The 18852-nt window shown below is 48.8% G+C and overlaps 2 protein-coding genes across 2 annotated transcripts in view; one reads left to right on the plus strand and one right to left on the minus strand.

Annotated features, from left to right (window-relative positions):
• The window catches only part of MAP6 (microtubule associated protein 6), a 51878-nt gene extending 39570 nt beyond the window's left edge, over window positions 1–12308 (minus strand). The window contains exon 1 of the mRNA XM_048492907.1: window positions 10859–12308. Coding sequence (XP_048348864.1) covers window positions 10859–11646 — 788 coding nt within the window. The 5' untranslated portion in view covers window positions 11647–12308. The remainder of the gene's footprint in view (window positions 1–10858) is intronic.
• A 96-nt stretch (window positions 12309–12404) lies between these two features.
• The window catches only part of MOGAT2 (monoacylglycerol O-acyltransferase 2), a 51214-nt gene continuing 44766 nt past the window's right edge, over window positions 12405–18852 (plus strand). Inside the window, exon 1 of the transcript XR_007244221.1 lies at window positions 12405–12485. The gene's annotated coding sequence lies outside the window, so the exon portion shown is untranslated. The remainder of the gene's footprint in view (window positions 12486–18852) is intronic.

Here is an 18852-nt window from a genome sequence, read left to right on the forward strand (position 1 = left end):
GGAAATTTCCCCCAGACCCAATGGAAACCCTACCTGTTAATGCAGGTTTACATGCCAAGAGGCTAAAGTTCAAAAGGGTTAGAAAATCAAAGGTGGGTGCTAGAAAAGCACTTTCCATTAACGACTTTCCCACTATTAACGAACAAAGAAAATGCAGACTGCGCTTAATGCACCTTTTGGCTTCCAGCCAGGCTGGGGAAAAGGTTCAAAGTCTACGCTTCTCTAGCGGCATTGCTGAGCTGTGGATTGCAATCAGACGGGTGCCAGAGAGACAATCTAAAAGATTGGCCTACACGTGATATGCGCACGACAGCACTGGTTCTTGAGCTCTTGTATCACACTAAAGCTGCCAATACCGGGTTTGTAAATCCCTGGAGATCTGTTGGTAGATTCTGGGGAAGGAGGTACGGTTAAAGAAGAGACCTCAGCAAGGATAGGATCAGTGGTGGGATCCAAAAATTTTAATAACAGGTTCCCATGGTGGTGGGATTCAAACAGTGGCGTAGCGCCAATGGGGCTGGGCGGGGAACGACGGGGCGTGGCCGGGCATTCCAGGGGCGGGGCATTAATAATTTCTCTGTTACTGTAAAAAACTCTTACTGTAAAAAAAAAGTTCCTAATTTCCAGCTGGTATCTTTCTGTCCATAATTTTAAACTCATTATAGCAAGTCCTATCGTCTGCTGCCAACAGAAACAACTGCTTCTCCTCTAATTGACTGCCTTCTTTCAAATACTGAATTTTGTTTCTAGAAATCAAAAGAAGGAGACTTTCCTTAAACAAGGAACTTGACCATATTTCTAAAACATGTTTTTAAAATAGCCCAACGGGGACAATGATCCCGTTTTCTACCTTCGCTAACCAGCCACATAGGAAACAACAGGATTTTATGGTTTTTGGACCTAATGGAATTTCTAACGGAAAAGCAGACCCAATTAGTCACCCCCTCTCAGCACACACAAATAATTAGTAACCCACTCTCGGGAACTGGTGAGAACCTGCTGGATCCCACCTCTGGATAGGATGTCATAATCGGCCTTTCTGCAAAACAAAAATAAAACATTTCCAGGCAGGAAACAAAACATTTCTTCCATGGAGGTCCGCACTGTTTTTAGTCCAAAACGGTTTATTTCAAGCCTGAAAGTGTTTTGTTTGCACGCTGCTCTCTAGCGATTATTTTTTTGTGAAAACATCCGGAAAACATTTTCACTGGCTGAGGGATCTCTTTAAAATGTTTCCCACACTTGCTGCAGTTTCTGGTCCACCTTGTCAGTACCATTTCCTGAGCTTGCGCTGGCCATCTCATCCTATATTCCCATCCATTCTTTTTAAATTTTGGAGGGTGGTGTCTGTGCAGCTATGGCATAGGAGGTTAAGAGCTCGTGTATCTAATCTGGAAGAACCGGGTTTGATTCCCCGCTCTGCCGCCTGAGCTGTGGAGGTTTATCTGGGGAATTCAGATTAGCCTGTACACTCCCACACACGCCAGCTGGGTGACCTTGGGCTAGTCACAGCTTCTCGGAGCTCTCTCAGCCCCACCTACCTCACAGGGTGTTTGTTGTGAGGGGGGAGGGGCAAGGAGATTGTGTAAGCCCCTTTGAGTCTCCTGCAGGAGAGAAAGGGGGGATATAAATCCAAACTCTTCCAAACTCTTCTTCTATGTAGGCACGATCCCTAAAGAATCGCAAAATGAGGCTTTGTGTGAACCGGGCAACGCACGGACTTTCCACACGGGTACAGCTTCCAATCACAGGAACCAGTAGTATGTTTCGAAGGGCTCTGGTTTGTGTGACTGCAAGCTGTGTCTGCAAGCAAAATTCACAGATTTTCCAGTTCACACGAGAAGGCGACCATGTGGGTACTGGATACGTCATGGGAACCTGTGTGTTCTCATATGAGTGGCTGATGGGGTCCCAGTCCACACGAATGCAATGGGACATCTGCTTAGGGTATTTGCAACTGGACAAGTCCTGCCCGTTACAAATTGTTGAAATATGATGATGAACAAGAATAGTAGGTTTTTATACCTCGCTTTTCTCTACCTTTAAGGACTCGCAAAGCGGCTTACAATCACCTCCCTTCCCCTCCCCACAACACACACACCTTCTGAGGTTGGTGGGGCTAAGAGAGAGTTGGGAGAGAACTGTGACTACCCCAAGGTTACCCAGCAGGCTTCATGTGGAGGAGTGGAGAATCGAACATAGTTCTCCAGATCTGAGTCCATTTGCTCTTAACCACCACACCACGTTGGCTCCTTTTCCTGCAGTGAGACAGGTAAAGTTCACACAAGCTCCTTCCGCACATGCGGAATAATGCACTTTCAATCCGCTTTCACAATTGTTTGCAAGTGGATTCTGCTTTTCCACTCAGTAAAATCCAGCTGCAAAGTGCACTGAAAGTGAATTAAAAGCGAACTATTAACTGAACCCCAACAGAGATGGATTATTACAAGGGCCAGATGCAATACTTTTCCATTGGCCATTACAAAGGGTCGCTACCTATCTATCCCTCTCCAGGATCGGGTCTGTCCACACTGTAAAAACCAAGTGGAGACTCTTGCTCACATTATACTCGACTGTCTGAGATATGTGGGTATTAGGAATTTCTCTCCTGGGCTGGTCGTAGACAAATCTGAAAGAGACTCTGACAACTCTGTTGTGGAGCTTTTGTTAAATAATACAGATGCCGTGGTCTTGGGAAAAGTAGCAATATTTATTTTACAAGTGACAGAACTTTCTAAGTAACGTCCAATGCTAGATACAGTTTCTCTGTGTTTTGAATGTACTTTTGATTTGTACCTCAGAAATGTCTGTAATGCTCTGGAGCCTATTTTATATGCCTAATAAAGGTGGTTGTTGTTAGTGGATTAAAAGTGCATTATTCTGCATGTGCAGAAGGGGCCATAGGCAGAGGTGGGATACAGCAGGTTCTCACAGGTTCCCGAGTAGGTTACTAATTATTTGTGTGTGCCGAGAGGGGGTTACTAATTGGTGATTTTGCCACATATTTTTTGCCTTAGTTACGCCCCTCCTCTCAGCAGTAGCACGCAGAACTTGAAGCCGTCTAGCAGGAGGTGCACCGGCGTGCGTGGCAGCCTGCGCCTGCGTGCATTCGTTTCCCGCCCAAGGACCGGCGCAGCGCCTGCGTCCTTGCCACAGCCCCGCCCAGGAATGCCCCACCCCCGGAATGCCTGACCACACCCCGTCGTGCCCCACCCAGCCCCATTGGCGCTACGCCACAGTTTGAATCCCACCACCATGGGAACCTGTTACTAAAATTTTTGGATCCCACCACTGGCCATAGGGCATAGACATACACTAAGCAACTTTATTTATTTAAACATCTATTGAAGCATTTTTTTTCCTCGTTGTTCAAGGAATGGATTCAGATAAATGCTAGGTGAGCGTTCACTAGTGTCGTGGAACAATGGGGGAGAGGCACGGTTCTTCAGATAAGTTTTCCCCTCTTAGGTGATGAAGACTGCATGTTCAACATCTCTCCACCCGGCAAGTCAATTAAATAATTTTATTGAGGATACACACCAGAAAACAGGGTCTGTTTTCGACCAGTGGGAACAGCTGGAATTAGGGTTGCAAACACTAGTTAGGAAATACCCAGAGATTTGGGGAGTGCAGTTTTGGGAGGGGAAAGACCCTCAGCGGGGCATAATTCCATAGAGCATACCCACCAAAGCACCCATTTTCTTCAGGAGACTGGATCTCTGTTGTCTTGAGATCACACACATTCTGGGAGATTTCAAGCCCCACGTGGCAGCTGGTATCCCTATTTGGTACACATGAAAGAGAAATTCCCTGCTTGGATGCTGAGATTGGCAGCAGTAGAGTGGGGGAGGATACCTTTGTCAAACATTTAGTTGGAGCCGGCATGTTTTAAATCACGGTATAAAACAGCTCTATTTCAAGCCCTTTTATTAGCCTGCCTTCACTACTGTCTGGCAATGCTCTGGTGCCAGGTTAGCCAGACAGGACTTGGATTCCTGAAAGGTTATTTAGAGAAGGTGTGACGGAGTTTATCTGAAGATTAGCCAGAGGAAGCGCTTAAGGGGAGAAACTGAGCTTCTCTCGAGCATTTAAGAGGTCGAGACCTGAACTCCGGATGTCTGAGAGACACAGTCCCGCTACAGAAGGTCAAAGGTTTATGAAGCGCTTTTGTAATGATTGCCAAATTGCCACACGTCTATGATTTGGCAAGAGCTGCCCTATGAATGTATGAAGCTGCCTTTGAAAGCAATCCAATGTGTGTGTGGGAGGGGTATTTATTGGGGGGCTCAATCGAGACTTAAAAATGGCATGGGGTTGAACCATGTGAACAACATAAGAACGAGCCAGCTGGATCAGACCAGAGTCCATCTAGTCCAGCTCTCTGCTACTCGCAGTGACCCACCAGGTGCCTTTGGGAGCTCACATGCAGGATGTGAAAGCAAGGACCTTCTGCGGCTGTTGCTCCCAAGCACCTGGTCTGCTAAGGCCTTTGCAATCTCAGATCAAGGAGGATCAAGACTGGTAGCCATAGATCGACTTCTCCTCCATAAATCTGTCCAAGCCCTTTTTAAAGCTATCCAGGTGAGTGGCCATCACCACCTCCTGTGGCAGCATATTCCAAATATCAATCCTGCATTGCGTGAAGAAATGTTTCCTTTTATTAGTCCTAATTCTTCCCCCCAGCATTTTCAATGAATGCCCTCTGGTTCTAGTACTGTGAGAAAGAGAGAGAAAATGATCTCTGTCAACATTTTCTACCCCATCCATACTTTTATAGACTTCAGTCATATCAGAAGGTGTCTGTTGTGGGGAGAGGAAGGGAAGGAGTTTGTAAGCTGCTTATGGCTGAGGAAAGCAGGGTGTAAAAACCAACACTGCCATTTTTTTCTCCCCCACCCCCCAAAAAAACAAATTTGGGTGAGCGTCAGTTCTGAGAAACAGATCTTTGTATCTCTTGAGGCTGCACACCATAGAAAGATTAGATCCCTGGTCTGTGAGCAACCCACGGGAAACTGTGGGCTGGTTTCTCTCTTACTCTCTCTCCCCTTCGCAAAGTAACCTACCTCATAGGGTTGCTGTGAGAATAAACTGAAGGACAGAAGAAAGGGCAAGATACAAATGTACTCAATAGACAGAGTTGGTCAATCACACTAATGCAGCTACTAGCTTTTGGGGAATGACTTTGCTCAGACCTGAGGAATTAAGAAAAGCCTCTGGGCCACAGCAGGCTGGACTTCCCAGACAATATAAGCATGGATTCTTGCATAGGAGAAATTCAAGCGTAAAAGCAGAGCAAGGCCCCGGGCTTGATCACATGAGTCCTTCCCGCATCACACCAAAACAAAACCTGGGGCTGTCACTGAAAATTCCCCCAATTTCTGTGCATGCAGGGCAGGCATGCTCGCAACTACATCAGTCCCCGCTTGGTGATAAGGCTTCATATTTTCAAGATACACTTAAAACTATTTTCATCTTTGCCTGCAGGGACTGGGAGGGAAAGGAAGCTATCACAAATCAATAATTCCTGCCCATTTTGTCCAGTTAAAGAATAGGTTGTATCATTGGTTCGACAAAGCTCGTGCAACATAAATAATATTTCAACCACTCATATAGTTCCCATTGGCATATTCTGTTTCTATTTGTGGTGTTAGGGTTGCCAGCTCTGGCTTGGGAAATGCCTGGACATTCAGGGGTGGAGCCTGGAGGGGCGGTGCTTATTGAAGGGCGGGACCCCCATGGGGTATAATACTATAAAGTTCCCCCTCCATAGCAGCCATTTTCTTCAGGGGAACTGATTCCCGTAGTCAAAATGGCAGCCGCAAGATGGCTGCCACAAAATGGCGGCTGCAGGAGGCAGAGTCCACCCCAAAATGGCTGCCACAAAATGGTTGTTGCAGGAGGCAGAGTCCACCTCAAGATGGCTGCTACAAAATGGCACCCACAAGACGCAGAGCCCACCCCAAGATGGCTGCCACAAAATGGAACCCACAGAACACAGAGCCCACCACAAAATGGCGGCTGCAGCTTCACTTCAAAAGCACAGTGTCTTCTTGACAACTGGAGTCATCAGAGATTGAAGCTAAAAGGCTTTGTACACAATGAAGATATTTTACCACTGAGCAAGACACATCCCCATAAGGTTTCTTATGCATTTCATTTGATTTATGGGAGGTGTTCAGTGGGCTGCTGTAGGGCTCAATTCTGGACCCAGGACTTTTTAATATGTTTATAAACGACCTGGATCAATGGTGGGATCCAAAAATTTTAATAACAGGTTCCAATGGTGGTGGGATTCAAACAGTGGCGCCGCCGCCCGCACACACCTCCAGTCCCTATTGGGCAGGGAGGTTGCTTTAGTAACCCCTTCTCGGCACTCAGAAAAAATTAGTAACCACTTCTAGAGAAGTGGTGAGAACTGGTTGGATCCCACCTCTGACCTGGATGATTATGCAGAAGGACTACTCATTAAATGGGCAGATGATACCAAACTGGGAAGAGAAGAACTAGAAAATAAGGATGGGATTCAACATGATCTGAACACACAGGAAAAGTAGGTGGATGTGAACAAGATGCAATTCAACGAAGACAAGTGCAGACTTCCACAGCTGGGTAACAAAAATAAGGAACACACATCTTGGATGGGGGATACGCATCTGGTTATCTAAGGTTACAGGTGGACCATCTACTAAACATGAGCAATCAGCGTGATGCAGCAGCAAAAAAGGCTAATACGGTATCAACAGAGGCATAACATCCGAATTGCAAAGATGTTGTAGACCTGCTGTAAACTTCATTGGTCGGGCCAAGCCTGGAGAATTGTGTACAGTTCTGTAGGCCTCCCTTCGAAAAGGATCTGGACAGAATGGAGCAGGTGAAGAGGGTGGTGATCAGGGGCCTGGAAACCAACCCTGCAAGGAAAGGCTAAAGGACTTGGGAATGTTCAGTCTGGAGAAGAGGAGATTTGGGGGGGGGGACCAAATTGCTCTATTGAAATATTTGAAGGGCTGTCACTTAGAGGAGGGCAGGGATCTGTTCCAATAGAGGATGGGACTCACAATAATAGGTATAAATTATGGGGAGAAAGGTTCCAACTGGATATTGGGGGGATTACACTAAGAGTAGTTCAGCAGTAAAATCAGGAGGCGGGGGCTTCTCCTTCCATAGGATCATAAAGTTGGAAGAGACCCCAAGGGCCATCAAGTCCAACGCCCTGCAATGCAGGGACACAATCAAAGCACTCCCGACATATGATCATACAGCCTTTCTCTAGAAAACTCCAAAGAAGGAGTCTCCACCACACTCCGAGGCCGTGCATTCCACTGTCGAACAGCCCTGACTGTCAGGAAGTCTCTGGTGTATTCAAGCAGCAGTTGGATGAAAACTTGTCAGGGATGCTCTAGGTCGATCTTGCATTGAGCAGGGGGTTGATGGTCTTTAGGATCCCTTCCAACTCTGTGATTCTCTGTTGAGTCAGACCCTTTGTCTACCAAGGTGAGTAATATCTACCCTAACTGGCAATGAATCTCCAGAATCGTGGATGAGGAAGGGTCTTTCCCATCTTTCTGCGGCTGAGGATTGAAACGGAAGCCTTCTGAATTTACTGTTAGAAGGCGCTATGGCCCTTCCCTAGTTTAATAGTTGGATAAATCTAACCTAATATTTGAATGACTCTAACCTCTAGCATCCTGTTGGTAAAGAGGGTGACTCAGCTGCTTTCCCTGCTTTATTTAATCAAAGGTTTCCTGTTTTCCTTTTGATGTTCAACAGATCTTTGTAGGGGGAATTGTACCCTCAGGCGGAACCCTTAAGCACTGATAAAATGCTAGGTTCATCCGTGGTTTTGATGAACGTTCCTTGAAGCAATGAGGGTACCCATCAAAGTTAGAGATGGTTCCCCAGGAATTTGGGAAGTTTATTGCACCCTAGCCCTGAGCTGGATGGACTGGGCCGGCCCAATCTAGCCAGCTCTCAGCAGGATCAACCATGGTTAGTACTTGGATGGAGGACCACCAAGGAAGCCCTATGCCCGTGGTGGTGAACCTATGGCACTCCAATTGGCCATGCTGGCAGGGGCTGATGGGAATTGTAGTCTATGAACATCTGGAGTGCCATAGGTTCGTCACCACTGCCCTATGCAGAGGCAGGCAATGGCAAGCTAGCCTTGTCACCATAAGTCAGATACGAATTGGTGGCATTTTCCACCACCATGTATAATACCAGAGCCTTTTAGCTGCTTGGTTAAACCCCTAGAGTTGAAATAGAAAGATTCTACCAATGTTCAGGACCAGTGGTGGTTTAACAAAGATCCTGGGCACTACCTGAGGTTAATACCCTCTAGTTTAACTGCATTCTGGTTACTGTCCTCTAGTAGTGCTGCTGTCTCCAGTTGACCCTTTCACTTCCACCCTTTGCTGACCCCTACCTCCCCTATCCTCACCTAGGGGCAGTTAGCACACCTTTCCTTATAATGCTCCAGGCATTTTTAAAGATAAGGCAAACTGCACATGCCCAGCAAGGCTTCCTGAACTCTCTCACAATGCTTCCTGAACTCCCTCAAAATGCTTCCTGAACTCCCACAAAATGCTTCCTGAACTCTCCCACAATGCTTCCTGAACTCCCACAAAATGCTTCCTGAACTCTCCCACAGTGCTTCCTGGACTCCCACAAAATGCTTCCTGAACTCTCCCACAATACTTCCTGAACTCTCCCACAATGCTTCCTGAACTCTCACAATGCTTCCTGAACTCCCACAAAATGCTTCCTGAACTCTCCCACAATGCTTCCTGAACTCCCACAAAATGCTTCCTGAACTCTCCCACAGTGCTTCCTGAACTCTGTGGCTGGTTGAAAAAAACTCAGGGAGGATTCTCAAAAAATGCTGGGTCAGGAGAAAGGAATGAGGAACACAGTAAGCATGTGGAACAGCAGGTAACGAGTACCATGGGAATCGCAAGAATGCTGGGTCAGGTGGCAGAAAAGTCGATGAGGATATTGCAACAAAATTACAGGGGGGAGATACCGGTTTTCAAGTGAAGATGGCTGTTCATTGTTGCCTTGTGAGTAGCTACAAGGCCTATCTATCTACACACTTCTGTCTTACTGCTTCTAAAAGGAGCTCGGACTTCATGGGCCTCGTCTCACCATTCTGTTGGTAGTAGTAGTAGTAGTAGTAGTAGTAGTAGTAGTAGTAGTAGTAGTAGTAGTAGTAGTAGTAGTAGTAGTAGTAGTAGTAGTAGTAGTAGTAGTAGTAGTAGTAGTAGTAGTAGTAGTAGTAGTAACCCCCTCTCGGCACACACAAATAATTAGTAACCTACTCTTGGGTACCTGTGAGAACCTGCTGGATCCCACCTCTGGTTATAGTCCTCTCAGAATTCTCTCAGCCCCACCTGCCCCACAAAGTGTCTGTTGTGGGGAGAAGAAGGGAAAAGAGCTTGTAAGCCACCCTGAGTCTCCTTACAGTACAAAAACGCAGGGTATAAATCCAAACTCTTCTTCTAAAACAAAAGAAGCCCAGGCATAATAACGTGAGTGCTATGGTTTAATTGGTTTAATTGGTTGATTCTCTCTACATAAATTTGCACATGATGGAATGTTTAGCTATGAAGAGGGGGAACAGACCTTCTTCCTTTTTTGGAAATAATATAAGACCCAGGAATCTGGCATCCAGGTTCCCAAGGGGGACATTCCAGTTTCTCCAGGCACAAGTGGGCAGCGGCCAACACATGACAATACAAAAGTCATTATTGTCTACACAGACTGGCAGCAACTCTCCAGCTAGCATCTCAGCCTTTCACATCATCTACTGCCTGGTCCTTTTTAAATTGGAGATGCCGAGTAGCAAAACCGGGAACACTTGCATGCCTAGTGAATGCTCTTCTACTGACCCACAGTTCATCCCCACAGCTCTCTAGCATCTCAGGTCGAGGCTGTTCCCACCACCTAGAAATAAATCTAATAAATGTCATAAAATAATAATAGCAGCTGCTCCTTCCATCTGAAGATGATGGGGATCAAACCTGGGACTTTCTGTTTGCCGAGCAGATAGTCTCCAGCCGAGCCACAGCCTCTCTCCATGGCTCTCCAGAGTCTCAGGTAGGGATCTTTCACACCACTTACTGCCTGGTCCTTTTATCTGGAGAAGCCAGGGATTGAACCTGGGTGCTTCTGCGTGCCAAATGGAGGCTCTACCACTGAGCCGCAGCCCCTCTATGATGCCAGAACCTCTCAGCTGCGATGGCATTCAGGGGAGCACTCCCTTTGAACATGAAGTCTCCATTTAGACCAGGGGTCTGCAACCTGCAGCTCTCCAGATGCTCATGGACTACAAATCCCATCAGCCCCTGCCAGCATGGCCAATTGCAGACCCCTGATTTAGACATTGTGGTTATCAGTGACTGGTGGACCTACACTCCATCAATGGTCCCCTTTCAAAACCATCTAAACTAGTGGCCATCGCTGTCTCCTGAGACAAGTGAACATCACAAGTTAAATATATGTCACATGAAGATTTTTCACATCAAGGGTCCACCTAGTTCAAGTGTCTCCTTTGATGGGTCATGGCTCTCCAGGATCTCCACCAAAAGAAGACCCTTCCCACCAAGCTACCTTACAATCAAACTCTCAAGATGCCGGGGCAGACCTTGTACGCCGTTCGCCTCTGACAACGCTCTTGAAAAAGCTGGTATGCGAGACTCGGAGACTCGGATACCCATTTTGCTTTGCCCCCCTCCACCAAATAATACCCCAAACTTGCAACTTGGCAGGGGGCCCCAGAACCAAGTCTAGGTGACCTGGATGGAATCAAGTCCAGGAGGACCAGATGGCATCAAGTCCAGGGGGACGGTTCGGGGCTTCTCACCTGTAGGAAGAGGTGCTCACCCGCGCCGTCACTTCCTCTTTGATCTGCCGGTTGAGGGCATCCACCGCAGCCCGTCCTTTGCTGCCCTCTGTTGGTGCGGAGGACCCCACTTGTGGCTGGGCCCCGCCATCCTCTGCGATGAGGACCCTCTTCTTGGACTTCTTGACCCGCCCCTCTTCAGGCTTGCTGGCCTCGGGCGCCTCCCGCTCCTTCCCTCCCACCTGTTCTTTCTCGTGGCTCGCCTGAGTCTTCCTCCTCCTCTCCTGGCTGACAGATCTTTCCCTGGATCCCTTGTCGAGGTTGACCGGGGGTATGGGCATCGGCTTGGGGATCCAGGGGTGATCCCCTCTCTTGGGGATGGGCCAGGCCCGGAAATCCTTCTGGTACTGGGTCTCCTTCTCGAAGGGCGTTTCCGACGGCTGGTACTCGTTCTTGGGCTTGCAGCTGGGCTCCGGCCGCTGAGACTTCCAGGGTTTATAGTCCTGCCGCATGACCGAGTCGAGCGAGGCCTGGTCTTTGAGGCCCGGTTTATGTGGCCCGGGGACCTGGTCCCCGGCCACAGCGGTTGCCCTGCCGACCGCATCCAGGTCACTGCTCAGGCCAGCCGGCTGGGTCTCGACGGCCGTGGCCAGGCGTGGCTGCTGCTGCTGCAGGACCACCGGCGCCCCTGGGAACTCGGTGGCCTCGGAGTACTTGGTGAACACCAAAGGCACGGCAATGTCCGCCTTGTCCAGCTGGTTCCAGAAGCGGGCGATGCAGCACGCCCGGCTGATGCACGGCCAGGCCATCTTGAGGGCCCTGCTCTGCCACTCCCAAGAACCCCTCCCTCGCCTCAGGCCACCGAGGCGCTGCTCCCAACTCTCCGGGGGGCCAGCTTCACATTCCGGACGGCCAAAATATCAGCCGCTGCCCGATTCCGGGCCAAGAGGGCCAGATCCAGTCGGCTGCACCACAAAGCCAAACTCGGAGGCTCCCGATCCTGGGCAACTTAAAGAGTTCAGGGATGCCCCTTGGAGCAGATCAGAGAAAAACAACAGTTCACAATAGCGCGCCAGGGAGGTAAGGCGGGGGGGGGGACCCTCTTTCCCTCCCCTCTCACCCCCAGCTGGCTGCAAAAGCCCAATAGAGTTGGGGGGGGGGCTCTTTGCAGGACTAGATGGGCTTCAGGCTACAGAGGGGTGGGGGGCTTCCCAGCATGGTCTGGGCAGCCTCATGGCCCGGGGAGCCGGGGGGGGGGAGGAAGGGGGCTGGTCTGGACTGGGCGGGGGGGGGGGGGGCCCACCTCTCTGGAGCAATGCCTGGGGACGAAGAGGAGGATGAAGAAGAGCAGAGGCAGCCCGCCGGTCGGGCCAGCCTCGCTGGTGCAGCCGGCGCTGCGGAGAAAACAGGACCCCACCCAGGCCAGCTCCCAGCGAGCGATGCTGGAGGGAGGGAGGGAGGGAGGGAGGGGGAGAGATGCGGTCGGATCACCTGCCTCCCTCAGCACGCAGGCGCACAAGGGGGAAGGGGGAGGAGGAGATTAACCCCTTTCAACCTGGCTGGGAGAGATGCGAAGGAGAGAGAGAGATGCTAAGATGCTGGGAGAAAGATGCCAAGGATTTGAATCCGAGCCTTTGGGCCCATCCAGGTGAGTCTTGTCGCCTAAGTCGGTTCTCCAGGGTCCACGACTCTCCAGGCGGAAGGTCTTTCCCATCGCCTCCTGCCTGGTCCTTTTTAACTGGAGGTGCCGGGGATCGAACCTGGGACCTCCTGCCTGTCCAGCAGATGCTCTCCCACTGAGCCACAGCCCCTCTCCCTGGCTCTCCAGGGTCTCAGGTGGAGGCCCTCCCCATCACCTCCTGCCTGGTCCTTTTATCTGGAGATGCTGGGGATTGAACCAGGGACCTTCTTGATGCCTAGCGCACAGGTGTCAAACTCGCGGCCCTCCAGCTGTTATGGACTACAGTTCCCATCATCCCCTGCCAGCTTGATGCTGGCAGGGGATGATGGGAACTGTAGTCCATAACACCTGGAGGGCCGCGAGTTTGACACCTATGGCCTCGCGGATACTCTAGCAGAGAGCCACAGACCCAGATCACTCCAGATAACTTTCCCATCTCCTGCTGCTTGATCTTTGCAAACTGGTGACTCCAGATTTGAATCTGGGACCTCCTGCCTGCTGAGCAGATGCTGTCCCACTGAGCTGTGGTGTCTTGGCAGCTGGAGCTGTGTGGGTTGTGCCTGCTGAGAATTCAGAAGACAAGGAAAGCTGGTAGTGTCTTCCTCCATTGTGTGCATGTCACTTTTCTCCCTAGTTGAACCCAAAGCGACTTACAGTGCTGTTCTCTGCTCCTCCCTTTTATTCTCACACCAACAGCCCTATGAGGTAGGACAAGGTGAAAGATGATGAGCAGCAGCCCAAGGTCACCCAGAAAGCTTCAGTGGTAAATGGGGATGCGAATTTGTGCTTCCCAGAACCTAGAAGAAGAAGAGTTTGGATTTATATCCCCCCTTTCTCTCCTGCAGGAGACTCAAAGGGGCTGACAATCTCCTTGCCCTTCCCCCCTCACAACAAACACCCTGTGAGGTAGGTGGGGCTGAGAGAGCTCCAAGAAGCTGTGACTAGCCCAAGGTCACCCAGCTGGCGTGTGTGGGAGTGCACAGGCTAATCTGAATTCCCCAGATAAGCCTCCACAGCTCAGGCGGCAGAGCTGGGAATCAAACCCGGTTCCTCCAGATTAGATACACGAGCTCTTAACCTCCTACGCCACTGCTGCTCCTAGTCCTAGTCCAACACCCTCAAGCAGTTTACCATGACACAAAGTGACAATCGCTTTTCCCCTTGCCTTATCGCTTTTCCCCTTGTTTCTTGTCCAAAAGCAAGTTCAAGCATAATCCTGGCTTACCCCAAAGCATCCTTACAGGGGATCTTCCAATCACACAATGATTTAAATCCCGCTGCTCAGCATAACAGAATATACTCCTACCCAATAGGCTTACAGATTTGAAAATTTAGAAAGCAAATCCTCAGGCCTATTTTGTTCACATGTTTTCTGAGTTAGTAATAGGACCATTAGTTAATAGCTTGCAGGGAAGCTGTAATCTAATTTTTCATATCACAGATATAGAGACATTACGAATTTATATAGTATTGTTTCTTATATTCTCATTGATTAGTAACACAAATCATTTCTTGTTAATAACATCCAAAGGTATGTTCAACTTAACTTTTTAATTGTTTCATAACAAGCCAATTCAGGGTCATCCATATTAATTCAGGTAAGTATTTAGTTCATACTCTCCCATCAGTTCAAATTCCATAAGGTAAGTATCCAATCAATGCGAAAACATGTATATGCATTAATATATGTGCAGTCCATATTAATTCATCAACGTTTTATATAAATCCACACAGGTAAATGTTCTATACGTATCCAGAAATAAGTCCAAAATTCAGTAATAAGTCCTGTGCATAATTTTGGACTTATTACTGAATACGTATAGAACATTTACCTGTGTGGATTTATATAAAACGTTGATGAATTAATATGGACTGCACATATATTAATGCATATACATGTTTTCGCATTGATTGGATACTTACCTTATGGAATTTGAACTGATGGGAGAGTATGAACTAAATACTTACCTGAATTAATATGGATGACCCTGAATTTATTTGTTATAATTGTTAAAAATAAGTTGAACGTACCTTTTGGATGTTGTTAACAAGAAATGATTGTGTTTGTAATCAATGAAATATAAGAAACATGAACAATGGTATAAATTCATGTCTATATATATATATGTATATGAAAAATTAGTTACAGCCTGAGTACAACGGTAGTTGTGGTCCTATTATTAATATTTACTGCTGCACCCCTCTTTTATGTGAAACCGTTCATGTTTCTATGCCACAAAGGTCAGCCTTGGGAATGTGGAGTGGTATAGCCTAGCCCAAACTTGTCAGATCTTGGAAGCTAAAGCAGGGTTAACCCTGGTTGACCCTTGAGTGGAAGAACATCAAGGTTCCTGGTTGACCCTTGAGTGGAAGAACATCAAGCAGGCTCTGGCAAACCACCCCTGTATGCCTTGACCTGGCTGGGCCAGGTTAGACCAGTCTAATCAGATCTCAGCAGCTAACCATGGTTGACCCTAGTTAGGCCTTGGATGGGAGATCTTCAGAGGAGTCCTAGGTTGAAACACAGAAGCAGGCAATGGTAAACCACCTCTGTGGCATGTCTCTTTGTCTCCTGACTTGAATGACCCAGGCTAGCCTGATCTCCTCAGACCTCAGCAGCTAACCGTGGTCGGCCCTGGGTAGCCCTTGGATGGGAGACCATCAGAGAAGTCCCAGGTTGCTACATAGAGGCAAATGGCAAACCACCTCTGCTTAACCACTTGCCTTGAAAATCCTTTCAGTCAACTGAAAGTCAGCTGCCACTGGATGGCACTTTACACACGCACACCCCGAGTTAAAATCCAGGAGCACATCTTGTGTCCGCGCGTTCCACAGAGGGCAGCTTTGTATTGTGTGAAGTAGCAGGATGTGCTGTCAGAGCAAAGTCCTGTGGGTTACCCTCCCTTCTTAGCAGAATTACATTTAGATCAGGTCTAATTTCTCGCCTGTACAGGAAGAACCAACCGTCTAATTGTCGAGAGCCCTCCCTTTTAAGGCGTACAGACAGCCACGCATGGAAAAACCTGGCCCATTCTCACTTCTTGTTCGTCTTAATGCACAAAGCAATGGGTGTTACCCGAGTAGCAGAATGTTAGATGAAATAAGTGAGACAAAAGGTTCTCTTTCAGATTTGTATCATGTTTTCATTGGGCACTGATTTCCATCTTATTGCAATTTGCATAGATATAAACATGTTATGCATATATAAATATATAATAATGTGTTGTTTGTTGTATGGTTTGATTCTTTAAAGTAATTGTCTATTCTTGTATGTTTTTTTTATTTCAATAAATGTTTTAAAGCAAGTCTGAATGCTCCCTCCCTTATCTCACGCCCACCGTTGGAGAAACGGCTCAAATTCTCTTGTACAAAATGCTCTGTTAGCACTGTTTTTCCTGGCCTTTCTCTCTGCCTCTTTTTCTCGGTCTCAGTCTCTCTCTGTCCTTTGCAGAAAAGCACCCAAGCACTCCCATCTTCCTGCTAATTTTTTTTTCCCCAAGCAAGCATATATATTTTTCAGTACTAAAAATTGCTGGACAGATCCCCGGGCAACGGCAATCTGGATTAAAAAACAGCGCCTTGCAAAGAATAAAGGAGCAGAGAAGGATCAATTATTTCCCCTGCCCTTTTAATCTACCGTGGTGGGCCCATTTAGAGTCCTGAAAGGCGGATCCCAGGCTATTAAAGAGCCAGGGGTGTTAAGAGACCAATAAAACCCCTAAGTGTGTTTTGAGCTAGAAGGCATACAGGGCTTATTTATATTCCTTCCTGAGGGGTTTGAGGCCTCTTTGGGATTTTCCACCCCAAGGAAATGGAGTAAAGAACGGTTCGGATTGCGGCTCCACCTTAAATAGCAGACACTGTCTAGACCAGAGGAGTAACACAAGCCGGTTCCCCACCAGGCGTATCTGACTGTCTCTCTCACACACAAATGCACACACGCATTCTCTGCACATGCAGGGCTGAAGGAATGGAGAACCACCAGACCTGATGGCGACCTGAGGCAACTATGAAACGTTTGCACGTTGTTCTTAATCTGTCGCTCCATCAAGCCTGGTAAACCTCGAAACGCCACATGCAGCATCGAGGAAACTCTTCTTTTAAAAGCATTGCTCGAAAAGGTGCTGGAAAAAAAGATGATCCAAGGCTTGAAAAAATGGGTGCGTTTTGTGGTTCTTTTGTGGGAGGGCGGGGCTTGGGGGAAGAGTTAGGGCAGTGATGGCGAACCTATGGCACGGGTGCCAGAGGTAGCACTCAGAGCCCTCTCTGTGGGCACGCACGCACAGAGTTCATCATGTGCGGGGGAAATTGCCCCCCCCACACACACACACACATCTAGGCTGGCCTGGGCCACTGGACTTTGTGCGTGCACCTCAGCGAGCAGGGAGGACTCGGCTGGTGGGCCTGGTGCTCCAGGTGGCTGCTGCCCGGGGGGGCGGGGGCGGCGGCAGGCAGCAGAGATGCTAGAGAGGTCCAGAGTGGCGTATGTAGGACTTGCTGGAGGCTACAGCATGCTGGCCCCTGCTCGAGGGGGTTGTTCAGGTTAAATTGCCGCGTTGGCACTTTCCGATAAATAAGTGGGTTATGGGTTGCAATTTGGGCACTCAGTCTCGAAAAGGTTCACCATCACTGAGTTAGGGGGACACAGAAGAGGTTCGTTGTCATATGGAAGGCATGAGAAGAAATGTTCCAGGGGTGGCAGTCAGATAAATCTCTCTGTACACCCAAGCTTATGAATATAAGAGTAGCCCTGCTGGATCAAACTAGTGGTCTGTCTAGTCCAGCATCCTGTCTCACACAGTGGCCAACTAGTAACTTTGTGGGTCCAACAACAGGCCATAGAGGCTGAGGCCTTTCTCTGATAAGAACATAAGAGCCCTGCTAGATCAGACCAGTGAAGGACCATCTAGTCCAGCATCCTGTCTCACACAGTGGCCAACAAGTAACTCTGGAGGTCCAACAACAGGCCATGGAGGCTGAGGTCTCCCCTGATAAGTACAGCAGAAGATCCCTGCTGGATCAGACCAGTGAAGGTCCATCTAGTCCAGCATCCTGTCTCACACAGCGGCCAACAAGTAACTCTGGAGGTTCAACAACAGGGCATGGAGGCTGAGGCCTCCCCTGATAAGGGCAGAAGAAGATCCCTGCTGGATCAGACCAGTGAAGGTCCATCTAGTCCAGCATCCTGTCTCACACAGTGGCCAACAAGTAACTCTGGAGGTTCAACAACAGGGTATGGAGGCTGAGGCCTCCCCTGATAAGTACAGAAGAAGATCCCTGCTGGATCAGACCAGTGAAGGTCCATCTAGTCCAGCATCCTGTCTCACACAGCGGCCAACAAGTAACTCTGGAGGTCCTACAACAGGGCATGGAGGCTGAGGCCTCCCCTGATAAGTACAGAAGAAGACCCTGCTGGATCAGGCCAGTGAAGGTCCATCTAGTCCAGCATCCTGTCTCACACAGCGGCCAACAAGTAACTCTGGAGGTCCTACAACAGGGCATGGAGGCTGAGGCCTCCCCTGATAAGTACAGAAGAAGACCCTGCTGGATCAGGCCAGTGAAGGTCCATCTAGTCCAGCATCCTGTCTCACACAGCGGCTAACAAGTAACTCTGGAGGTCCAACAACAGGGCATGGAGGCTGAGGCCTCCCCTGATAAGTACAGAAGAAGACCCTGCTGGATCAGGCCAGTGAAGGTCCATCTAGTCCAGCATCCTGTCTCACACAGCGGCCAACAAGTAACTCTGGAGGTCCAACAACAGGGCATGGAGGCTGAGGCCTCCCCTGATAAGAAGACCCTGCTGGATCAGGCCAGTGAAGGTCCATCTAGTCCAGCATCCTGTCTCACACAGCGGCCAACAAGTAACTCTGGAGGTCCTACAACAAGGCATGGAGGCTGAGGCCTCCCCTGATAAGTACAGAAGAGCCCTACTGGATCAGGCCAGTGAAGGTCCATCTAGTCCAGCATCCTGTCTCACACAGCGGCCAACAAGTAACTCTGGAGGTCCTACAACAAGGCATGGAGGCTGAGGCCTCCCCTGATAAGTACAGAACAAGACCCTGCTGGATCAGGCCAGTGAAGGTCCATCTAGTCCAGCATCCTGTCTCACTCAGTGGCCAACAAGTAACTCTGGAGGTCCAACAACAGGGCATGGGGGCTGAGGCCTCCCCTGATAAGTACAGAAGAAGACCCTGCTGGATCAGGCCAGTGAAGGTCCATCTAGTCCAGCATTCTGTCTCACTCAGTGGCCAACAAGTAACTGGAGGTCCAACAACAGGGCATAGAGGTTAAGACCTTCCCATGATACGAAGAGCCCTACTGGAACAGACCAGTG

Source organism: Sphaerodactylus townsendi, linkage group LG04 (assembly GCF_021028975.2).
Source record: "Sphaerodactylus townsendi isolate TG3544 linkage group LG04, MPM_Stown_v2.3, whole genome shotgun sequence".
NCBI lineage: Eukaryota > Metazoa > Chordata > Lepidosauria > Squamata > Sphaerodactylidae > Sphaerodactylus > Sphaerodactylus townsendi.